Raw genomic sequence first — 25,649 nt, 5'->3', positions numbered from 1 at the left:
TATAAATGAATTTTTTTGGATTTATTTATGAAATGACGAAGGGCCTAAAATCTGATTTCTGAACAAAAATTATGAAGAATCTGAAGTAAAATCCTTGCAAATCTAAACCTGGAGAATTATAAGCCTGGAGCACTGAAAATAGCCCATTGAAATAAGAGGTATGCATAAAGATTTGGACAAGGTCACTCCCCTGTTCACTGTGAGATTCCTCTGCTGTGTGCGCTGCTGGCAGGCTTTTGATATTCCCTAAATCACACAACACAAAATGACTTGTATCCCTAGCAGAAAAGTAATTTTCTGGGAGAATAAGAACACTGACCCCTAGAATGAAGGAACAGATATATTTATTGAGATGCTGCTCTCATCTGCCTTTTGCTGAAAACCATTACCTTTAAGCAAAACTACCACTTAGTTCCCAAATTGTAATGAAATATTCGTAAACCTAACAGACTGCTAAATAAGACCCAGAACTTCACTTCCTGAAATTTATAGGAGCTCTGCCATGATTTTAAACAGGGTGACAGGCCCAATAGTCTTATTTGACTAAGAGATGAACGTTTAAAAAAACTCAAAATGTTTCCATACTTAATCTTTTTAGTTTTAAGCCAACATACACTGGCATGCTCAGTTGACAGACAGCTCTTAATTTAAAAAGCTCAAACCAAAAAAATCCAAATAAACCATTACATAAATCCTAACTTATTTTGTAATCATGTATAGGAATAGCAGTTGTTTTTGTTGGTCTGGTCTCCCTTTCTGCTGGCTGGGTTCCCTTTCTGTGTGACAGATGTGCTATTTATGGAAGGGGATTCTGAATATTTTAAAGCACTGACTGTTAGGATCATCTCCTTCACAGACTGTAAAGTGAGAGAGAATGAAATGCCAAATAATTTCCCAGAGAAAAATCTCTGAGTATATATCTATATTAATCATTAAAAAATGAAAGAAGAGGAAACAAGATCGTCTATTTTTACAAGAAGCTAATTCAAATCCAATATGTACGTATCACAACAATCTTTTGTTGTTACTGTGCAATGTTTTCTTATTTAATCCAATACTTAACAGTAGTTTTCACTGTTAAAAAAAAAAAAAAAAAAAGGCATTCTTTTAGGAAAAAAAAAAACAACATAGGGCTCACAGATTCATAGGGAAGAATATGAGAATATGTGCCTGAAAATTTGGCGACTTGCTTTTTCTCAGCTGTATTGGCAGGTCTGATGAAAGATAGTGCCTCTCTGTATGAAATCTGGCCTCACACATATCTGTCTATTTCAGCAGCTGGTCAGAAAGCATTTATATTCACTTATACATACGGCAAACAACATTTGCCTAAAGAAACCTTTTCTTGTGAAATATTTTCAGAGCTAACTTTAATGTTTGCAGTTCTGGTCAGTGTTGCATATTTGCTTGGGGTATTTGGGGTAGAGAGAAGGAAGCTATGAGAAGTCACTGGAAGTGGGGGTGGGGCACTTTGCTCTATAGATGGGTCTTATGGTTTGTTTTACCTCAAATGATGGTTTAGCCTTCTGGGAAAATAATTCAGGTCATAGTAAATTGTGGCATGGTACTTCCATTCTCCCTTTGGAGACATAGTGACAAGGAAAATAAAAACAGTTTTGTTTATTAGGGATTTAAAAAAATCTGATAAGCAGTTTTTATTTTTTTTTTTCTCTGCTTATTTTTTCCATTATATACTTGAAATGTTTCATTGTATTTTGAAATTTTCCAGAAAATAAACCTTTTTTAACACTTCTACTTATCTGCAAAAATCTAATTCCCACAATTATACTCTTGCAATCTGTGCAGAGGGTGATACCAATTTAACATATTCAGCAGAACAATGTGCATGTGGCATTAATCTCAGAAGGTAAAAGAAAGATGTTCAGTAGATGATGCAGATTTTATTATTATTATTTCAGCTATGATTTAATATTTCAAAATCTTTTTTTTTTTTAATGAAAAAAAAAAGACGAGAGCACTTTAGTAGCTGCATTGACCTCCATGATGTCAGAATGTCATTGTGCAAACGTAGCTAAGAAAAGCCTCTGAGAAGGAAAAAAAAAAAAAAAAAAAAAAAAAAGAAAACAAAGGAGCTTTGCATCTCCCAATAACATGAGATGTGCATATACTGTATGTAGCATTCTGGAATTCATACTGTGGTAGTGAGCTGTTGCTTTCAGTTTGGTTAGACAATCATTGTTTCGTTTTCCTTGCTTTGACAGTGAGTATGCTTGTATGCTGCTTAAGTCTTCTTAGTGCTATCTAGGTCAGTATACTTAGGGTAGCTTTTATGTTTTGTAAATCTGACAGATACCGTGCCTGAAGGAGATCAGCACCAATTTTTCTTTCTTTTTTTTATTATATCTGAGGATAGAAGAATAATTTATAATTAATCAGAACTGTATAGCACAGCACCTACCGTTTCTGCATTGCAGATATATTTAGCTCTAACACTGCTTGTGGTTAACAGGGTGTAGCGTAGACACAGACAGCTGATCATGCAGTCAGACCCTGTGCTTGTGTGGTTTGTCAATACTGCTCAGGATTTTGAGGGACTGTAAAAGAGAAAAAGCAGAAAGGAAAGAAAAAAAAAAGAAATGATTTATTTATATGAGCATTAGATCTTTAATTATGATTTTTGTCTTCTTATTTTTTATTTCTAAAACTTAGAAATTAGAAAAGCACAGCAAATGCATCCAGGATTTAATTTGTGCGATACGAAATCTTTCTGCTGCAAGAGGATGTTACCGTAGTCAATCCAGCCTTTCTCCAGTAAGCAAGAAGATTGTTTTCTTTTCCTCGGCAGGCGGACTCAGCCATTGCACAGGCAGATTCTGATAAGAGTTTGAAATGTCTACTACTGTATCGTTGTAGAATTTGGAGTTTGCTAACAGTGTTAGTGACTGGAGCTCATCTTGCATCACCAGTTGATGACAATTTTCTTTGTTCCCTCCCACCCAGTTGAACCAAGACTCTGTAGCTGATACGCAATGTCACTTACAACATTAATCAGATACTGCATTTAAGGTGAGCTGTCCCTTGCCTCCTCCCTTACCAGAGCTGTGCTGCAGTATGTATCTTACTCCTGCAAGCCTAAAATGGCAGGCAGGATTAACGTTGCTTGTGCTGTGTGCATGCTGTGTATTGAATTCATTATACCGTGCCTAGTATCTCAAATGTGAGTATGTTAAATGGTCTGTGTGCCATATCATGCAGTAGTGAAGACTGGCTTGTGCTTCATTACAGGCTTAGATATTTGAGCATCACCTTAAGAATTCTTTTTCATTTGCAATGTGGTGAGCTGTTAGCTTGTCATCACATTCAAACTACATTATTAGCCCTTGGAAAGGATAAAAAAAAAAAAAAAAAAAAAAGAAAGAAAGAAAGAAAAAGAAGCAAACCGTGCTTCCAGATGGTGTCACCCTTTTTCTTCTTGCGTTTACTGTAGTTTAAATAATGTATATTGTATTGTTAATTAATGTGAATATCGAATTAAAGCACTTGAAACTTACATATTTATTATGCAGGTAGGAGGCACGTCGCATCTATTTTTAACTCTTACGCAGTCCACGTTGTGCAATGGGCTTTGGTTGTCGAGTTTATATTTTCAGCTGTGATATCAATAGGCTGATTTTCAGTAAATGTGACAAGTGGCCTTTGCAGTGGTCAGCTTCAAGCTTCGAACACTCCGAGGAGGAGGAAAAAAAAAAAAAACCTTGTGTTGCAGTTTCGGAAAACCTTGGATGAGGACATTTTTTTCCCCACTCCTGCTTTCCCTATTGATAAACTCAGTTCTCCTGATCACGGTCTATTCAAGCTGCTTCCCATCTGATTTTTGACAACTGCTTCTAAAAAAAATATCAAGAAGACCAAGAATAGAATTTATCTCCATCGCTTTACATAAAAATGGCTGGGTGCATTGCCATGCTAACACTGCACTAAGTGATACACGCAGGTAGGTTGAGATTTGCATGTTTTACTGATTTCTTGGTCAGTGTTGCAAGTACATGAAATGGGCTTTAGAATGTAGCTTTCAGATTAAAAAAAAAAAAAAAACAGTACTAAATTGATAATGAAAACTGCACTGTTAAATTGTTGGCTTCACATACTGGCATGACAATTGTTTTTATCTGCTTTTAAAAAAATCTATTGTGAAAGTAGAACAATCATGCCTGTTAAAATAATCATATGTACTAAGGGCGTGGCAACGCTTCTGCAACAAAAGAATTTTTGAAAACCCTATTGATTCAATTATATTTTAAAGCTGACTATAACCATTACTGAGCTTGCAGTTAAAATGCAAAAATAAAAATTAAGGTAGATAAGAAAAAGGAAAAATATTTAAATTGTCGTAAGCGGTTTTCTGTGTTTTGTGCGAAATCTTAAATAAAGATCAGTATGCTTCATACTTAGATTTTCAGTATTGGCTACAAACATACACCTGCAGTATTTCTTTTTATTTTAACGTAGAAGGACTTTAAAGAGAGAGATTGTTATAGATGGCCCTGTCAGTTTAAACTGAGTATCAGCTCACTGAAGTGTGTTTTACTTCACACAAAAATAAGGTTATGAAATAAAAGCTTAACAGCCTTAGGTACAAAAACCTGAATCTGAGCATTAAGAATAAAAATAATTATGAGTACTGTGCTACTTGCACCAACTTTTGTAATATATTTGTTTCAGATTAATACTGGGCCAGAACCAGTTTCCTTGGCAACCAAATCCTTCTAAAAGGTGCAATAGTAGAGATGTGATACGAAGTTATTCTCTTTAATAGCAATACCACGGTGCAAATGGAAATTTTACAGTTAAGTTTCTGTTCAGTTCTAAATGAGAATCTCATCTCATTTTGTGTTTCCATGCGGCTGTCATTTATTAAACGATGCCATGTTTATAAAGCTGTACACAAGAAAAAAACTATTTGATTCCTGATTTGCATTGGTTGTTTCCAGAAACGTACCCCAGTTTCTTTTTTTTTCTTTTCTTTTATTTTTTTTTAATTTAGCCTAGTCTTACATGTAGGTCAAGGTTTGAACTGCGTGTATATAAAGTGATAGTTTCATTATCACAAGTATAAAAGTATCACTGAAACATTTCGTAGCTGAGAAACGTAGAGAATCAGAAGTAAGTTTAAACCTTCTTTCACCTTTGCTGAATTCAGCCACGGCAATGCTAATAAACCTTTCTTTAAATAGTGGACCTGTTCTGAAGTTCAACCAAAGAGCTGCTTAACCATACTGGAAAAGAACTTGTGTAGGATCTTAAGTAAGACTTTATAAAATAAGCTCACTTGCAGTCTACGATGATATGCAGACCTCACAGATTTTGCAAAAATTAGGTATTATAATTCCCTATTTCTATTTTTAGCTGATATTTTTAACAATATCAGTAAATCAGAAATCTTGTGTGCCGCAGTTACCAGACGCTACTGAATGTCTCCACTGTGCTTACAACGTGGTGTATCTCCTTGTGAATCCCCTTTGTACGTGACTTGAGAAATTCTCAGTACTGCAATGAGACTTTTGCAGCAGGGTAGCCATTTTCCTTTCATGTCCTTGACTTTAAAATGACTAAGTGCATTTTGTTTGGATGAGGACCCAGCACTGAAAATTAATACAAAGGAGGTATTTAGATGTACAGCCAATTATATCAACAATAGCCTTGAGAGTTTCAGTACGATCAAACTAATTCTCATTTATTTCTAAATATACCACTTCAGTACACTCCAAACAAACAGTATAACTGCTCAGGAATATGACTGTTACCATTTGTCTTGATAGGCCAGTGCTTAATAATGATAATAAAAACCATTTGATTCATAATTAGGAGATTAGCTTGACGTGGTGCAGTATTTCTGTGTTCCACCTAAAGAAGCTGAGCTGAAAACATAATGAACAGCATCTCTCAAGTGACGTATTAAAGTTTGCATGTTTTTTTTGTAATTTATCTCCAGTAGCTTCCTTCTGATGGTTTTTTTAGTTATATGGTGTGTGCCATTACATGTAGTTGTCAAAACTGCATTTTTGTTTATTTCGTGTGGTTATTTTTAAAGGATGTTGCTGAGCTAATGCTATGCAGAAGCAATCTATTTATTGCCATTGATATTTATTTTTAGAGGAGATGGGGCACTTTGAGTTAAACTGTTTTTATTATGGCTTTGTGTTCAAATATATCCACTCAAGGCATTTAGAGCAAGTGCAGCTCCTTTACATGAGCACGCTTCACTACAGTTTTAAATCCATTTGCAAATACGCTCTTTTAATAGGGGATGCAAGACCTCTTGTGATTAATATGACTGGACTCAAGTGCTTTCATGATTCTGGAAAAACTCGTTGGCAGCCTGTGGACAGTAATTTCTTCTAGCAAAAGAAACCGATTTATTTAGTAAGGAGGATTCCAGTAATTTGCAGGGTGATTCCAGTTGGACTGTTGTACGTGGCTTGCTGTAGATATTGTAATGGCAGTTAAACCCACCTCATGCAGATTCAGAACGTTATAGCCAGAGGTGCCATACGAACTCTGGTGTAAACTCCATCCATGTTATTCTTTTCGGCTACAGGGGATAACTGGGGCACACAGAGACAGGTGCAGTTTTTCACACCTCGAGCACAATCTGTCAGATGTTATTTGGGGGGCGGCGGCCCCCCCCCCCCCCCCCGGGGTTCTGTACAGTTTTATCCTAGAAGGGTAATTGCTAATACTCAGCCCTCCTTTTTACAATGTGTTTTATCCATGCTAATTCCATTCCTGCCTAATGGAAAATCAACACCAAACTTGAGTAAAAATGAAATCAAACTAAAAATCATTTATTTAAGCACTGTCCTACTGCTTTTCTGGCTCTAAACTTCATTTTGATTTGAAGCTGCAGCAGTGTGAAACTGTGTTCAGATCATATTTGTGAGACTATCGCAGAGACTCTGGTAGTAATGGACAGGTAACAATTAACCCTTTGGGGGCATCTAGTGTCTCTTGTATTTTATCATGGGAATTGTTTCATTGTGTTTTAAAAGGGCTTCATTTTGTCTAGTATTACATTTGAATTCCAGTGTTGTCAAATTTGCAAATTCTTTAGCTTTGATAAGCTCCTTTACTTCTGGATTCCTGAGTCTTTAAGATTCCCATTCACCGTAATATTTGACAGTCATTTGTCAATGTAGATGTGCTTAGGACATTATTGGTGTTCGGGATAATGACTTAATGCAAATCTCCTTCATTCTGGTCTTTGTTACAGGCATATGTGTAAGCTATTGAATATTTACTAAAATCAAGATACACTAAAAATGTACTCAGACAAAAACAAAAGCTTATTTTTTTACATTTTAAAGCCAAAGTAACGGATCCTGTAGTTCCTGCATACCGGTGTTTATAAAAGTATAGTGGTATATTTGCAAATGGAAGATGTATCTATGATTAATTGCTGGAATAAAAAAAGGCTCAGTCCTAATCAGCTCACTCCTAATTCCTTATCTGTAAGATTTTTCAGTTGCTGTATGAAACAATTTGATTCTGTTTAGGATCTCTGGAACAAAGCCATGTTCTGAATAATTTTAAAACTATTATATGAAAACGTTATTAGGGTGTTTGATGTACAATAACATAAAATCAGGATGTTCAACAATGATGAGTCATTTGAGCAGAGAGATACAGGAAGCGTATTCCAGGGAACACGAGTTGCCTAGAAAAGACTTGTGATGATATCTGTAATAAAAGAGGCCAAAAGAAAAGTGGCAGAATAGAAAGAGGAAAAAGAAAAAGCCCTCTGAAAGACTGCAAAAACGCAGGGAGGCTTTTAAGATAAAGAATAACTTGTAATTGGTTTCGACATTTTATGTGGAGTCAAGGGATTTGACTAGTAAAGATGATTGTTTCTCCTCATACTATAATTTGTTTTCTAAACTGGCAAACTGTGATAGCTAATCCTAAAAAACACTTGCTTTCCACTGACTTCAACTTGCGAGACTCAGGAACAGACTGACTGAGAAAGCTGTGAAGCCTCCATTATTTGAGGCCTTATTAGGTAGAAGTGTTAAGAATGATTTGGATATAGGTGAGATGGGGGAAGGGAAGTAGAGCCAAGTCTATTTTTTCCAGCGATCCCAATAAAATAAATGGTTTTAAACTTGAAACCATACTTAGATTTCGGTTTGGGACATATGAAACAGCATCCAGTTTGCAATACACTGGTTAGAACACAGTAAAACAACGCAGGCAGATGCAGTATTCCTAATAGTCTGGTTAGCTGTCCTGTTTTCTTGCTGGTGTGTTGCAAGCACCCGGATGTGGATTTAGAGTCCCACAGCATTCCACTAAAAATGTAGATGAATTACACAACGTATTTGGAAATTGACTAATAATTTCGTCATTACATTTGGATTTTCCCCTTTGCAGGCTGACACACAGTAGCCACAGAGGTCACAAAATTACTGGGATAATTTTGCAGAACATAGCTGTCAATACCACTTCTAAAAGGCGCTAACAGAAGAACAACCTGATTTTAGTCAGGTACGTTTATGGGGTGATCATAGCAAGCTGAAATCTCTGTAAAACTCACACACAAAAACAGCTTCAGTATTGAATACTTTAAAACCATGCCGTTGCATGACTTCTTTTTGGTTGAAGATCTACCTTTGTAAGAATCATTTGAGATTGTTATCGCTATGGTACTGCATCGCTCTACTCAGTTACCAGTTTTGTTGGATTTTTCCATCCTCCTGCTGCACTTTTGCTGCCACAGAAGTTAGTGAAATAAAATCAGACAGAAAAGATGTTTCTAACAGGTTGTTACAGCCTCCAATGATGTGTACACACCAAACGTACTGGCAGGCCAGGAAACCTCCTGAGCTTGCCAGAAAGTTAACTCTGGCAATAGATCTGAGCCACTAATGTTCATCACCAGTCTGTGCCATACGACAAAGGTAGAGGAACTCTCCTAGTGCCAACACCCATTTCTGATACAGTTGTTGTAGGTGGGTCAGCTAGAAATGGCTGATCGCTACCCTTGTATGTGACTGTAATCAGTAAAAAAAGCTACCGAATTGTGAGGTACACATAGCACTTTGGAAATTCAAGGATAAATAACCGGAATATTTCAAAATAAGAGTTTTGCATGATATTTTCAAATTGTAGCAGTTTACTTTCTACTTACTGTGAATATACAATAATCATCTTGGTTAAAATAAACGTCTGGTAGTGGTGCTTTAGATTTGAGGTATGTAGGTATTGAATGAAATAATCCATGAAACCCTGGTTAATTCATTAATTTTGAATGTGCTCTTTTGCATCACAGAGTATAATTTGCATTACAGCAAGGGAATTGTTTCATTGATTTCAGTGGCACTATTCGCATAAATTTCAGTGGGAAACAGTCTGTTGGATCAGTCATTAATGCCGTGAAATCTTAAAGCAGAAATACATAATTAAGGGTACCAGGCAAAATGTAAGATAAGGAACTGAATTTAAAAAACAAAACAAAAAAAAAGCAAAACCTTCTGGAATTCCTATAATATCTTAAAATGTTTCTGTAGTTAAGTTTACTTTTAATACATGTTGTATTGACAGAAAATGATAACGGATAATCAGAGACGATATGATGGAATTGGAAGTTTAAATTAATAAAATATTAAAATTAGATAAATTCAAGTAACCTGGACTTGCAGAAGCAATATACTGGAAAAACAAAGTTATACCTATTTTAAGTAAATTAGCCTAGAATTCTTGCTTGATATATTTTAGGTAGAATACTGGGCCATAACCTGTTTCCTTGGCAACCACATAGGAATAAAAGGTACATAAGCAAAGCTGCAGATGTGTGCCAGTGAACGCTTATTAAGCAGCCCAATGCATTTACATACCATGTGCTCATAATAATGCATGCATTTTCAAAATCACCATATAAAAAGATTTCTGTGCATGGCCCAATGTGGTTTCTTAATACTCAAAGGTTTTAACCTAAAAAACTCATGTTTTCAGTGGAAATCTCTTGTGATTTTAAATTGAGCTTTAAATGGGACTTGAAATTGACATACTGGGTTTGGTCTGCGAATCACAACCTTTCTCTGAGATTCTGAATACTTAATAGAACTCCTTTATGACAACAGAACATGAAAATGAAGGTTTCTGTTGCCTTTCAGAAATGCTCAGCCATTGTAAATCTGAACCTTGCACCAGCATTTGGATGCAAATATGATTATTCTGTTTAACATGATGACAAACTAAAGCCACTTAAAACAACAACAAAACCTAGTGTTGTTTGTAGCACTCTCATTCTATCCAACATATCCAGGCAAAGAGATGTGAACACGAGTTTCCTTCTAACAGTCAACAACAGAAAGAGAAGGGGAGAAAAGAGAAAAATCTGTACAAGTCAGAATGGCAATTGTTCATGGACTTCCAGAATAAGATTTTGATGTAGCATTTAGGCAGTACTCATACTTTCTGTGCAAGTGTTTGTATCATACTGTTTTGTTTTATACTCCCGGATTTAAAAAGTTCAGATATGTACGATCCATTTTGACAAATTTGTTTACTGACTTCAGAAGATTTATGTACACAGTATTTTTGGCCTTTCTTCTCAAGGTATTCATTTGCATATAAAATGAAAACTGTACATCCCTTTGGCTTACTTGTTACCCCCACGATGACATGTCTAAGAAGTCCCAAATGCTAATAATTAAAAAGCCAGTACAAATGTGGATTTGCAAATTCAGAGCTTAAATTAAGTTGTTGTAATCAATAGCCTAAAAACCTTCTTCAAATCAATTAAAACATTCCCATTCATTTTTTTGTAGTATGCATTAAGAGGTGGCTTCAATTCCAGGTAGTTTGAACACTATCACATGAATCTTTTCACGATCTTGAACCATAACCCCTGTTGTTATACAGCATCAAGCACTACAATACTATCAAGCCTTTTGAGTCAGTAAGAGTTCAGGGAATTACGAGGGAGATGCAAGTTGACTGATTGTTGTTGTTTTTTCTTGATGATCCCCATCTGAACTGACCTCACTGTCTGGCTAGGATTTGTACCTGCGGTAATTCACGTGAGTGGCTGAGCACGCAGCACAAACCAGAGCTAGAGCCATCAAGAGTTTCTTCTCACTGCCACAGTCCTCCCCCATAGCTTGCACAGAGGCCCTGCTCTAGCTTTTGGGTTGGAAGCATACAGCAGGACAGAAGAGGAGGAGTAAGGCTTGGGTCAGCGCCGAATGGAGTCTAAGAATATTTAAGAACATACAGCCAAAGTTAGGCTCTGTGTCAAGCAAGTTGCCAAAATTAATTTCCACACTTACACAATGATTCAGAGTAATAGCTATCACTTACGCATTTATTTTTGCATGCCAAATTTTAGCAGTATAAATGCCAAAACTAAATAAATAAATAAGGAACATTGGCGATCAGTGGTGGCTAGTTAACAGCTTTAAGACCGATTCTAGTTTTAAAATTGTCTATCAAGCAGGCCATCAAAGCAGGGGTGTTGCCAGGGAAAGGGATTTAGCTCGGTTTTCAGCCTAGCATGATTTGCTGCATCAGCTGTATGTAGTGAAGGGCAACAATGGCTCTATCTGCCTCGTCCCCAGCACACCTGACCGAGAATAACAGTGGCCCCACAAGCACACAATTTGCCTGCTGCTCTATGTATGTTGATTCAGATATTCAAAGGCTGTTTCCTCTGAAAAATTGAAAATAAGAGGCTGGTTGCACTACTTTTATTTTGTCTTTCTGATAACCGAATGGGCAACAGAGTACAACATTGTAATTGTCCAAAAGGAACAGAACTTAAAGGTTTAATTTGCTAATTTTGTTGACAATGGTCAACAATAGAAAAATGGAAAACACTGTCTGTAAACATAGCTTCCTGATTGCAATTGACCTATGCTTGGTAAGGACTGTGTTCCCTCCCAGAAGTGTGGGAGGCTAGAAAGTAGCTTGTCAGCAGCATAGAAAAAAATGAAGACTTAAATGGAAATAATGTTGAGATTGTTGAGAGATAGCAAGATGTAAAGTCAGCTGATTCTTAGTAGCAATACAGCATAAGCTTTCCTATTTTGTGCTAAAGAAGAATTTGGATTTATGTCAGGTATTGCGCTTGCTTCATTTTCTTCTTTAGACTGGTGGAGAGACAATATTAGTTATACCTTCAAAAACTGTTTGTATGTTTTTAGTGTTAAGGGGACTTAGATTACACCATAACTAAAAGGAAGATTGAAGCCAATATACCTTAGGGAAAGACTTGTTCTTTCTTTGGTGCATATGTGCAGCTTGAGAATCAAATGAGTTCTGCTAGGCTTGTCCCTGTCCTGGTCAGACTTCGAGCAGCAGGCAGCTGCCACAGGCCTACATAAATAGGCTCCTTCCCCTGTATTCTAACTCCACTCAAAGCTGTGGAAGAGAAGGGTTATGCAATACCACTCTATCCCTTGCCCATGTAACAGAAAGTGGAGTGGAGCCACTTCGGGCTGCCTGAGTGAAATGTTGGGCTGCCTGATGGGTGAAGAGCTTTGTTTTCCTTCTCGGCAGCATCACTAGTCGCCTTGGCCTCAGCTGTGAGAGCAAAGGCAGTCCATCCAAGCATTTTTCTCCTCCGTAGGCTGGTCTGCTCAAGGCATTGAGAAGGAAACCAGTCAAGTCCTGTCCAAAATCCTGTCACTCATGAGGAATTTGCAAGAGATGGTAATGCTATATATGTTGTTTCCTGCTGTTGTTTAAGAACTGAAACTGCTTGGCTAGAGAGGAATATTGGAACTTTTTTTTTTTTTTTTTTTTGTCCCCCTGGGCAGCCTGAAATACTGTTAAGGAAAAAATACCACGTGCCGTGATTTGCAGAAGTGAGATTATCAGACTTCAGCAAAGCATTCACACAGCACACTCCAGCAGCCTTGGGACTGTTTATTCATTTTAAGGAATTTTGCTGGCAATTTTCTCTATACCTTGTAATTAATTACACCATGTAAGAAGTAATCCATTTTCTTTGCATCTAAATGTTTTTACATGAAGCATTATAAGGGGAAGGTAAAGTCTTGGGTGCAGTCAAGATGGCCTCATAAAGAATTTCTTACTCCAAAATGTTTTTAATATATAAGGAGCTGATGTGACTGTGAATTCCAAGTAGCTCAAACCTATTTGTGTAAATTAGCACCTTCAATTACAGTGCTGGTCATAGAAGAAATGATTCTTTGTATAGTTGATGAGCTAAAGTTGCCCTAAGAAAACACACTATTAATTAAAACACACACACAGAAGAAAACACACACACACACACACACACACACACAAAAAAACACCAAACAAGTCAGTTCTTCAACTCTGTTATGTTGTCTATAGATATTAAGACTGCCAGGAAATCAAAGGGTCAAGAACAAATAATGTCTCTAAATTGAGAATATCTGCTATACAAATGACAGTTGTGCCTCTGATTTTAAAACCAATACAAATAAAGCAGTATTAATGAAGATTTAGTGGGAATTCAAAACCTTCCTTAAATTTGATTCACTTAATCTAAAATGATACTTGTATTTATTATTGCTCAGTAATGCATGGTTATTTCTTTCTTTTAATGTATTACAACAGGTTTAATTTAATCCATATTACTGTATTCCTACTGACAAAACATTTGTCGCAAATACTTCTTATGGCACTTGTCAGAAATCTTCATTAATACATATTAACAGATATATATGCCTAAAACAATACTAAGCAACAATACATCAGCAATAGACAAAGGCCAAGATTAAAGTAACCTTCATGCGAGTATGAATATCTGCTTCTCACTTACGTTACATATGTTTTCCACCTGACTCAAAACCCTTTTTTGTCCCTTAGCTTCATGATTCTGAGTACCTGGGAAAGAGGCAGAGGGAGTAATATGTGCAGGAAGGCTGAACCAAATATTGGGGTATATAGCTAAAGCAAATTAAACTACTTCCTTCTTTATTGAGGTTTACATTTGTTCGTGCTTCTGAAGCACCAGTAGTATTGTTGCACTTGTTTCCTGAGGTAATAAATAATTTAAAATAAGAGAAATTAGAGAATGACTGCTCAAAATATGCATCTTCTTGATACTTTATTAATTTATATATGGTTAAAAACAAGATAATGAGATAAGGAAAGAAGGTAAATGCAAATGTCCTTCAAGATCTGAAAGCAACTTATTTCAGATATGGTTACTTAAAGGAAATACCTCATCTCTCTCCTTTTTAGCGGAGAGTTGCAGAAGTTACTGTACTGAGTTCCATTTCTCCACAGATGCTTTCTCTTTCTTCATGTGAGAAAGGCTTTGAAGAAGAGTAAGGCAAATAAATTCCTTTGTTAGGCTTAAAAGGAACACTAAACGTTGTGAACTAAACCGCACTGGTGGTCACAGAAACAGGGCTCGGATACAGGGAATCGCTGGATTTCCTCACCGCTTTAAATTTGCGGTGCTTGCCTATAAACAACTTGCCTAATGCTCGGAACGCCACAGGCGGCCGCGTAAATTAAGCACAAAACGCTGGCTGTGAAACCAACCCGCGGAAACCAGCGCGGCGCCGGCAGCAGCCCGTGCTCCCCCAGCCCCGGGCGCTGCCGGCCGCCGAGGATTAGCGCCGCAAAATGGCGGCGGCGCCCTCCCGCCCGCCATCGGCGGCCCCGCGCCGCCAGGAAGCCGGCACCTGTCCCGTCAGCCCGCCGCCCGCCCCGCCGCCCTCGCCTTCCTCGCTGCCGAGGGAGACCCCGCAGACGCGGTTTTAATCGCCTTGTAGCTCAGAAACAGTGAGTTGTGCTGCATTCGAGCGTCAGACTGCTTAAGCGTTTGTGCTGGTGCTAGGAAAAATCATGTTGGAGGTTAATGTGCGTCGCTTCCTCGGCTCGAGGCTTGGCTGAGCCCCGAGCACAGGGCACACTGTTACCCATAAACAGGAAGCGTCTCCGCGTTATCTGCCGCTGAGGGGTTGCCAATGTTTGCTGCCTCCAGAGGCTCTGCTCCGAGACAGGCCGATGTACTGACGCGAAGGTGCTGCGCCGGGAGCTTGTACTGTGTGTAATTCGTATGGGGTCGGATGGCGGTGGCGTTTGAGCTCCCGGAGGAGCAGACCACCTTCGCACAGGGGCAGCAGCCTCCCTTGCCTGCCTCGGGTCGTTACAGGGGACGGGGCTTGTGCGGGCGTCCAGCTCCACCGTGTGGGCAGCGGCGGCACCGGGCCGCGGGGCGAGCCCTGGCGGTCGGGGGGCTGCGGCCCTGGCCCCGGGGGTCCCCCCGGTTTGGGGAGAGGAGCGAGGCTGGGTAAAGGCTGCCCCGAGGGCTGCGGAGGTCTTAGAGGCTGCTTTCGTGCGGTGAGCTCGTAGGGCCGAGCTGGGAAGTGAGGGAATGCCAGTACTAACAGTGTTCTTGGGCTGTTTTGCCACCCTCCAGCTGTCTGCATTACAAGTTAGAGGAAGCAGTGTGAAAAAAATGATTTGAAGTCCATAATGCCTACGAAGCTGTAACAAATAGAAGAGCGAAGTTTTGTATCAATAGGTAAGGATGCAAGAACCAAAGGTCTAAAAGAGAAAACATGTCAGTGTGCTTGTAGAAGTAGTGCGTCGCCACAGCGAGCGTAGCACTAAGCTGCAAGTAATTGCAAGCTGTTAAATATAATTATACGTCATTAAAACTTCCCTGTATGCCTGAGGTTGTAGGCAGGAGACAGGCTGAAGGCTGCCTGGTCCATGCAGCGTGGCGTGGCCAACCTGCCCAGGGGGACCTGGAGGAGTGAGGCCCTATTAAGCTGAGTGCCCATAGGTGTGGAAGTATTAGCTTCTTCTTTAAAATCCCAATGGAAATGTTCGGAATTAAATAAACAGAGATAATGTTGATGAACTGTAATAACAGTTTTTCAGACTCTTGTTGGTTTTTATTTTGTCTGGGTACAGGCAACTGGCCCTAATGGTATTTTGTTGGTGCCATTATCTTGCCTTTTAAATTTAGGGGACTGAAGTCTCCTCCTGGGTAACGTGGTGCACTTGCCTGGCAATAGATTTCAAAGTTTAGCAAGAGTTAAAAATAATATTCCTAGACTGGAACTGTTCTTCTTTGGTAGGATTTTTTTTTAATTTCTTATATTTGATATCTGTAGGCCAGAAGGACTCTTGTGATCATTGTTCACTTCAAAATAATATCGATATAAAAGTCAGCAGTGGCATCTTGCCTCTGCAGTGTCCATGTGGAGTTGACTGAGCTAGTTCTTATAATTAGCAGTATCAGCTATGAGGCATGGCTAGTTGAATTTGTGTCAGTCTCTGATCTTTCTGTTACATATGAAAATAACATTAGAAGTTATGTTGTTCTGCAGTGGTATTCTGTTGATGTCACAAAAGGTAATGTTATAATTACCTTTTATTATAATGAAGATGGATATCTTTTCTGATAAATTCTGTGTTTCTTGGTTACAGCAGACAACTCCTGGAAACTAAAATGCTGGTTTTCTTTTTGCCATACCAACTTGAAATGAAATGTAAACTATGCCTAAAATAATCCATTTGTATGTGTGCTAGGTAGGACATTCTGGTTTTACAGCGTTTCAGGTACATTTTTGACAAATGAAGGAAGCAAGACAGGTAAAGTAAAAGCTAGTAGGGAAAATCATTACACACATGAATAAATGGACTTTTTTGGGAATGCATAGTTTGAAACAGAAACAAAAAAGTGTTGGATCTAAAAATTAATTTGCTCTGGAATTTTTCTGTATAACTTTACAATAGCAGATGGTTTAGCGCACAGGAAAAAAAAAAAAGTACATGTCCAAAAATCAAATGATAGTTTCTGCTGCTTGTACACGAGGAAACTAGCTCAATGTTTTACTCTGCATACCACGTCCATGGTTCACAGACTGCAAAAATTGGCAATCTATGTACACTCAAGTAGAAACAGAAAAGATTCTCTTCTCAAGAGGGTAAACTTTGAAATAGCTAGTTGAATAGTAAGACTTCTACTAAAAACACTTGGGTAATACATTGTAGACTTTGCATATAAATGCCTCTTAGTATGAAACTCTGATATATTTAGCAAACAGTATGTCAGATGATGCATCTTTGAACTAAAACCAGCTGTCTCCTGTAAAGAAACAGAAAAAACACAGACAAGTTCCTTTGGGGGTAATTCACTGGGAAGTAGAGCTGACATCATTTATTTCCTATACTCAGGAAATAACTCTATCAATAGCTCCCGTTGTGAAATGTTTTTGATGTCTGACAGTTGGTTTCTAGTACAACATCACATGAGCAAGTTAGATGTAATCTCAGACATTGTCAATGAGAAAAAAGAATCAATTATGTGATAGTGGCCGCTTGCTTGAAGAAATGTACTTGTCAGTATTCTTTCTGTCCAGGACTTGATGTGATATTAACAATCTAAAATTATTTCAGATACCAAAGCAAAGAAAATAAGTGTACTCAATTACCATGAATTTCATATTATCACTCCAAATGAATAAATACTTCTTATTTTAAGTCAAATAAATGTAATGAACAAACACAAATTATGATTTTATAATTTAAAGGCACAAAACAATTTACAGCTATGAGTGACCAGATAAATGTAGATGTGTATTATTTTGATTCTCTCACACCTGTACTGATGAATTCCCTTCTTTCTGTCCGTGGTGTATATAAGCATCAGAGATACTCTTTAAAAATCACTATTTTGATTTTCCTGATTTTTGTGCATTGAAAATTCTGAGTCAGTAAATGTATTAGCAGTTTGGGCCAGTTGAGTGGGTAATACCTCCCTGACAGAAAAAGTGGCTACACTTCCAAGCCTCAACCAAAATGTATCAAATTATATTTTGTACAAGTACCTTGTTTGCCTTAACAGTAAGATTGTCATTCTTTTTTTTTTTTCATGATTTGATTTGCAGTGAAATAGGCTTTGTGATACACTGTCCAAAGTGCAACTAGATCAGCTAGAGCAAGTGTCTATGTCCCTTACTACTTTTTGATAAAGACCCTGTTTTCAACGAAGGACTACTTTCAAATAGCTTGGGTGAGCGAACCAATGTGTTCTCAGTTGGCATTGCTGTTTGCTTGGTGAATATGAGTTGACACCTTGTTTCACCCTTTGGCCCTGAACCATTTTAAAAATAAGTTAGCATTTTAAATGTAAACTTTCTGGCAGTAAGGGCCATAATAATTTTTAGGCTTGGCGTTTCCATTTGGAAGAGTAACTTGAATGTTCAGAAGGTATTCCCATCTTACTAGAGCACTACAGCATGGGGCTGTTGTAACCTGTATTACAAAATACCTGCAGTTCGTCATTCTTTAAGGTGGATTTTGATTACACAGATTGGAAGAGAAGGGTCTTAAAATTAAATAATGCAATTTTTTTACGGTAGTGATTGGTGAGTGTCAGTAGGACAACTGTTTCTTGATGACCTGGTCAGCAGCAGTTGAAAACATAACTTGTAATTTGGGGGAAAACAAAAAAAAACTAACCAAAACAGCCCCTATCATTTGATGTTTGAATGAAACAAGAAATAATCTGGTTTAACCAGAGACTTTTTCCCTATACATGCTGTTAAATCCATCTGTTGCTTTCATCAGTCTGTTTTTCATTCATATTTTGCATCTTCCATTTCAGTCAGTAAACCACTGCATAGTCATACAGTACAGTCTGGATAATCTAAACATTTTTTTGGTCAACACTGAACGTTATTATTATAAATTGGCAATTATTTATCAGTATTTGCTATTGCAGTGAAATCTTATTATTTGGTAGAAATTAAGAACAAACACTATTACATTGTAAAGTGAACGCTATAAATCTAAGCTATTAAATAAGGAAAAAATATTCTATTACTCATTTTACTCTCTGAAATTATAATTTCAGGGTTTTAACTATTTATCTGAGAAAATTTAATCACTATTTAAAAAAAAAAAAAAAAGTATGTAAACCCCTCTATGATTTTCAAAACTTTGTTGCTTGTGCACTCAGTTGTTTATAAAGCCTTATCCTGTAGCTGAAACTTCATTTCATAGGAATCTCTGATCCCTGTTTTAAATACCAATTTAATAAGCTGATCAAATGTGATTGTGTTCTAAAATGACTGTTTGACAAGCAGCCCCAGAAAACCAAGTCCTTGGTATCCACAGAACCACAGCGATTCAACTTTCCTTCCCCATAACGCCTGCCAAATACCTTGGTCAGGTGCTGAGGGAATTACCTCAAGGGTTCAGTGAGTCATTTAGCGTGAAGTTGGGCAGATGCACCCAGTGGCACAAACAAAAGCTGGTGGCTGTGGTCCCCAGTGGTAGGCACTGTGTGGATGATGCAGGCTCAGGGAAGATCTCTGCCTCCCACCAATGAGCTGCAGGTGCTCTATCTGTAGGATCTGTAGAGACTTGTACATTGAGACAGTAGCACAGCCTAAATAAAATGGGGAACAATATGCAACTGATGAAGGTGATAATGCATCTAAGATTGCAGGGTTAGACAACTGGGAGAAAATAATTTCTACCTGGTGATCACTGTATATAAATCATCCCTGCTGTCCTGAGAAGCCAGGTTACCTTCAGTGGTGTTGGCATGAATGAACCTAAGTGTCTTCAACCTGAAATGCTATGACAACATTTTACTCGTTCTCAACGTTTTAAAAGTTAATACATTTAAAAACAATTATAAAAAATACAGAACTATAAACTTGATACGTAATTGAAATGAATGAAAATTGCCTCAAAATATATTTACACTGTTCTTTTTTTCCTTGTAGATGACAGTCATGTCCCATTCAAAGGATCTCAAGGACGACTTCCACAGTGACACTGTACTTTCCATTTTAAATGAACAGCGCATTAGGGGTATTTTATGTGATGTCACCATCATTGTGGAAGACACCAAATTTAAAGCCCACAGTAATGTGCTGGCAGCTTCAAGCCTTTACTTTAAAAACATTTTTTGGAGTCGTACTATCTGTATTTCAGGTCATGTACTGGAGCTAGATGATCTCAAAGCTGAAGTGTTTACGGAAATACTGAACTACATCTACAGTTCCACAGTAGTTGTTAAGAGGCAGGAGACTGTAACAGACCTTGCAGCTGCAGGGAAAAAATTGGGAATATCATTTCTTGAAGATCTTACAGATATTAATTTTTCAAGCTCCCCCTGCCCCTATGCATACTGTATCAATGAGAAAGGGACTGTTAAAGAGGAAAAACATGAAAAGAGACACGAAGAACCTGCTGTGACAAATGGACCACGAATTACAAATGCATTCTCAATTTTTGAAACTGAAAGCAGTTTGTTTTCTCCACTTGATTTGAGGGCAAGCTTTAAAAAGGCATCTGAGACAATACAAACACCCAACGTCAGCCTCGACAGAAGCGACGCTTGCAAAGATGCCGAGCCAGCCAGTACACTGGCAGAGCACTCCTACGCAGTTTCTTCGGGGGGAGATACTTTTCAAGGAACACCGTGTTTTGAACAGGACAGCAGCCCTTCATACAAGGCAGTTGAAGACCACTATGAAAACCACCAAGCAACACCACTCATTCAGCCAGTAAAACAAGCATGCAGTACTCCTAAGGCAGCTTTCAAGTCCCAGGGGACTGGTTTGGCTGTAGCAAAAGCACCGGCCTCTACAGTGACCAATGCAGAAACCCCACGTGAAGCAGTTAGTGATCAGAGAAATGTTTCCTTTCCAAAACCTCAGAATAAAGCAGGAGATTTCCATTTGCCCAGAGAAGAGGAAAACAAATCTGCTAATATCTCTGGATCTGCAGCAAGTGTTGTTCCACCTGCTTACAACTGTAACTGCTGCGCGAAATCATTCAGTGACAGGGCGTTACTCAGTACTCATCTTCAGCTCCACTCAGAGCATCAGGAAACTTTCGTATGCAAATACTGCAGCAAACAATTTGCAAATATAAATATACTGGAAAGTCATGAACAAGTCTGTATGAGATCAAGTACCTTATCTGTTCATAATGGAAATGAACAAAATTTTTCAGATAACTATACTGCCACGGATGGAAGGAATGGAAGTTCATATGCAAACGCAGAGCCCCTATTGTCTGAAAACAGCATCACTGATTATTCTAATGCAAACTGCACTTTACCAGAAACAGATCATTTGGTTAAAGTTGTTGATGGGCAGATATTATATACTTGTATAGTTTGCAAACGTAGTTATGTTACATTGTCAAGCCTTCGAAGACACGCAAATGTGCATTCCTGGAGAAGAACATACCCTTGTCACTACTGCAACAAAGTATTTGCATTAGCTGAGTATCGCACCAGGCACGAGATCTGGCACACCGGAGAAAGACGCTATCAGTGCATTTTCTGCCTGGAGACTTTTATGACTTACTATATTCTAAAAAATCATCAGAAATCATTCCATGCAATTGACCATCGTCTCTCAGTAAATAAGAAGACAGCCAATGGAGGCTTAAAACCAAGCATGTACCCGTACAAACTTTATCGTCTTCTACCTATGAAATGCAGGCGACTACCTTATAAGTCCTACCGAAATTCTGCATATGAAAATGTTCAGACAAGTAGCCAAGCTAATGAAACTGCTTCTAGTAACTGCTTCATTCAGAGCTCTCTTAGCTCTGAGCTACCATCACTGAATTTTCAAAGTAGTATTCTAACAAACAACAGAACTCTTGCCCTGGACACCTCTTCATGTAATGATGCAGCATCTTCCACAAATACTCAGAATTCTTCCTCTTGGGGAGTAGGTATCTTAAATTCTGACCTGCAAAGAGACTTTTTCACAGCTGACAAAAGAGTTCCCACTGCCGCAAATGACTCTAGTTCTCGTGAGTATGATTCCTCAATTGTGTCTTTAACTAATGTGAATGAAAATTCAACCTCTGTAATCAGTTACAGCAGTTCTGCACCCTCTGTTATAATGCACAGTAGCAGAGTGTCATCGGTAATAATGCACAGTAAAACAGTCACTTCTGTAGAAAACAGTAAGACAGAATCATCTGGTAATCTACCTAGTCAATCTGTAAGTGATGACAATAAATATGGGTCAGATAATTATGGAAAATGCATTACCAAACCAAAAACTATTAAGGAGAAAAAGAAAACACTGCAATGCACCAGAGCAGAAGCAACTGAGGATACGCAGCACATCCAAGGATCTGGAGGTTCATCTAGCAAAATCACTAATACTGTTCAAGAATCAAGTAAAACTGAAACTTACATTGCAAAGCCTGCCTTACCTGGAACATCTACTGACAGCAATGTTGCTCCTCTTTGCCAAATAACAGTAAAAATTGGTAACGAGGCTATTGTAAAAAGGCATATATTAGGATCTAAGCTGTTTTGTAAAAGGGGCCGCAAATCTAAACACGAGTCCAAACAGGACAATCTAATTGAGGAATCAGAAATGGAGGTAAAGGAAAGAAGCCCATCTAGGCTCTATAGCTCAGAGTGCCTGGAGCTGACAGAAATGTGCGATGATGTAAGTGATCAGGACTCCAGTGATAAGCCCTGGAGACCGTATTACAATTACAAACCAAAAAAGAAATCTAAACAGCTAAGAAAAATCAAAAAGACCAAATGGAGGAAAAAGCATGGAAACAGAAACACCGTTATGGAAAGTCACAGTACGTGCAGTCGAGAGTATGCACTCAGGAATGCTCCTGAAGAAAAGGCTGTCAGTCAAGAAGAGAATACAGAAATGCCCAGTCTTCACTGTGAGCTCTGTGAAAGAGATAAATCTTCCACCGCAGAAATTCAAGACCATGTACACTGGCATGTAGCTACTTCAAAGCCTTACATTTGTGAATTATGCCAAAAACAATTTCAAAGTCCATCCACCTTAAAAATGCATATGAGATGTCACACTGGGGAAAAGCCCTACACCTGCAAAACCTGTGGGAAATGTTTTTCAGTTCCTGGAAATCTACAGAAACATGAACGTATTCACTTAGGTGTCAAAGACTTTGTCTGCCAATACTGTAATAAGGCATTCACTTTAAATGAAACGCTCAAAATACATGAAAGAATTCATACTGGAGAAAAACGCTACCATTGTCAGTTCTGCTTACAGAGTTTCCTGTACCTTTCTACCAAAAGGAACCATGAGCAACGGCATGTGCGTGAGCATAATGGAAAAGGATACGCTTGCTTTCAGTGCCCCAAAATTTGCAAGACGGCAGCTGCCCTGGGAATGCACCAGAAGAAACATCTATTCAAAAGTGCAGGTCCACAAGATAGAAAAGAACAGTTTTGCAGTGAAAGTGCTCAGCTGTTGGAAAATCAACGTTTCCTTGGCCCAGAAGGAAGCGAAGTGAAAAATATACAGAATGTAACTCCAGAAGTAATACTCTGAGTGGCAGTTGTGCGAAAGAGAAGAAAGATGCAAAATTATATATATTGGAGAAAATGTAGATGCATTGAATGGGAAAATTCCACTCTAATTAGTATCATTTACTAAGATAGCGTCTTCATTTAAATGTATGTTGGTATATGCAAAAGGAGGAAAATATATAATACTGAAAACAGTAACTAGTATTTGCAATAATACAAACTTCACATGAAAGACCCCAAATACTTTCACCACAATAGACTTCTAACATACATACAGAGAGAAAGAAGAAAAAATTCTGACCAACCAACCCCCTTCTAGTTAGTGTTACAAGAAACTAGCCACTGAACTATTTTACAGTGCAGAATCATTAGGTTCAAAGTATATTCTATAGAAGGAATTTTTGCTGCAGAAACCGTGTATTGCAATTGTTTAAACAAAAATTACTGTGTTTATAAAAGAAAATGTGACTTAGTGTATTCTGAAGTGAAGGTAGGAAACGTTTCTTGAATTTGCGTATGCCGAAGTACAGTTGAGTTCTGGAGTGCTTTTCTGTAACTCAACATTTACCAAACATATGCAGAAGCATAAACCTCTTTTCCTTTCCAGATTGTTTTGTAGTTAACCCTAATAAGCATTAAGTCTCTGAGAGCTTGTACGGAAAGTATTCCAGATGTATGATATCTCTGAGACATGTAATAAAGATTCAGTGGAACACATGATAGCTGGTCTTCCAAATGGCAAAAATTCCAAAAGATTCAACTGTCAGGGGCCTGGTAGAGCTTTTCAGTTGCCTCTGTCTAAAGAAAATTGTTCTTCTGAAACAGCCTAGATTAAGGAACTCGTGAATATAAACTTCCACCTCCCGGTGAGTCTGCAACTCCTGTCTTTCAGAAATACTGTTCTTCTCAGCAGAAGAAGATTTAGAAGAAGATTCAGAGTCTTCCTCTACATCTTGGAATAATGTCTGGACAACAAATGACAGAGCAACTCCCAATAAGTCATTTGATTTTGGGAGGAATAGGTAAACATTCAGATTCCTGCTTCCACATGTATCCCTGAGGCAGTTCCTATATATAAAAAGGGATTGGGACAGTTTGTGGGGTTCCTTGTCATCCCCATGCCTTAAATGCAACATCTAACTTCATATATCCCTTCTCAGCGATCCCAGTAAAGATCCCAGCATCTCGCCCCAGGCAAGCTTTGTCACGGTGTCCCTTGTCCCAACACAGTGGGCCCAGAGAGGTGCCTGCATCAAGGTTGATGGAGGAAGAAGTGTTTCTGCCTCCCTCATCCTGCCATCCCAGAAGGTTATGGGGAGCCTTCCAGCTTCTTGTTTTGCATTCACCGAGAATCAGATGGGTAGGCTTCCAGAAAACGTCACCAAAATAAACCTTACAGTTAATACTATTTTGTGAAAATGTGATTAATTTTAACTGAGATTAAGAGGTTTTAAAAAAGTTAACAAGGGTATATGTCTACAAGTTGCATATTAGATGATAGGGCTCTTTTGTAAGGTATTTCCAATTAGTCATGTACATTCATCTTTACAAAGTGTTTAAAACTTAAACCAGGACAAAGGTTAGTGAATCTCAACTTAATTCTATGTGCAAATATGGTATATGATTTGTTTACTTTGTTTTCTTGAATATTCTAAAAAAAACTATAGCTTGGGTATGATAAAACTACAATTGAAATGATACTACAGTATTGATTGAAGTAATAATATAGTCCACTTATTTATTCTGTCATTGGTGAATGCTGTGAACCCTTTGAGAACTGTTTGGTTTCATGGCAGCTTTGGTTCCACTTAAATAAGGATAACAGAAGAATAAACACAGGAAAGTACAATGATGTTTCAAAGAAAGTACACGAAGATATTTTCTAAGTGGACTTGTATGATGATAATTATAGACCAAAGCAAATAAGGTAGAATATTTATACATATAAAGATAATTTTACAAATATTTTATATAACTGTATAGTTCATAAGAAAAATATTGATAGCTTGTGTTAGGTCTGGGGGGGTTTGTATATTTTGATAAAAACACAATGACTTTGTAACTCTGTATATTCTCTACAATTTATAGCAAAGCAGTTTTAAGATGGCTATGTCATGTTTATAGTTCAATTGTGGCACTTTTACTACAAGTAACACGTTGCAGTAATGAGTCTAGTATTAATGACCAAATTAGAATTAAAATAAGTGTAACAGAAGGTAAATACTGTACGTTGTCAAAGACTGTAATTTGCTGCATCTGTATTTTTGTTTAGAAGAAAATATTAAATGCAGATGTTAAGGATTGATAAAGAGTCAAATTTTATTTTTAGAAAGAGTAATTATAACTGATTTTGCTTGATTAAAATAACCTCTTCCTA

General features: G+C 37.9%; 2 protein-coding genes and 1 long non-coding RNA gene across 9 annotated transcripts in view; 1 reads left to right on the top strand and 2 right to left on the bottom strand.

Moving 5' to 3' along the window:
• The window catches only part of LOC118171628, a 25,780-nt gene extending 22,129 nt beyond the window's left edge, over positions 1 to 3,651 (bottom strand). Inside the window, exons 1-3 of one of the 2 annotated variants that reach the window (XR_004753286.1) lie at positions 3,513 to 3,651; positions 2,420 to 2,555; positions 51 to 857 (exon numbers count right to left, since the gene is read on the bottom strand). This is a non-coding gene — a long non-coding RNA (uncharacterized LOC118171628). Of the gene's footprint in view, positions 1 to 50; positions 858 to 2,419; positions 2,556 to 3,512 lie in introns of those variants that run through there. The other variant, XR_004753285.1, reaches the window with a different exon arrangement.
• On the top strand, positions 2,206 to 25,649 carry ZBTB38 (zinc finger and BTB domain containing 38). Of its 6 annotated transcripts, none has more exons than XM_035334860.1 (3): positions 2,206 to 2,221; positions 2,962 to 3,027; positions 19,716 to 25,649. In XM_035334860.1, the coding sequence occupies exon 3, from the start codon at positions 19,716 to 19,718 to the stop codon at positions 23,292 to 23,294; it is 3,579 nt and encodes a 1,192-aa protein (XP_035190751.1). In that variant the 5' UTR covers positions 2,206 to 2,221; positions 2,962 to 3,027; the 3' UTR covers positions 23,295 to 25,649. The 6 variants fall into 6 exon arrangements, with proteins under 6 accessions (XP_035190751.1, XP_035190750.1, XP_035190746.1 ...); XM_035334859.1 differs by lacking the exon at positions 2,206 to 2,221 and adding an exon at positions 2,676 to 2,772; XM_035334855.1 differs by lacking the exons at positions 2,206 to 2,221; positions 2,962 to 3,027 and adding an exon at positions 3,605 to 3,955.
• On the bottom strand, positions 14,032 to 15,423 carry LOC118171626 (translation initiation factor IF-2-like). Its single transcript, XM_035334871.1, has 2 exons — positions 15,241 to 15,423; positions 14,032 to 15,208 (listed from the first exon to the last, which is right to left on the bottom strand). Exons 1-2 carry the CDS (start codon positions 15,393 to 15,395, stop codon positions 14,797 to 14,799), a joined length of 567 nt encoding a protein of 188 aa, XP_035190762.1. The 5' UTR covers positions 15,396 to 15,423; the 3' UTR covers positions 14,032 to 14,796.

Source organism: Oxyura jamaicensis, chromosome 9 (genome assembly GCF_011077185.1).
Source record: "Oxyura jamaicensis isolate SHBP4307 breed ruddy duck chromosome 9, BPBGC_Ojam_1.0, whole genome shotgun sequence".
NCBI classification, from domain to species: Eukaryota; Metazoa; Chordata; class Aves; order Anseriformes; family Anatidae; genus Oxyura; species Oxyura jamaicensis.
This window is presented reverse-complemented; position numbering and strand designations above follow the sequence as displayed.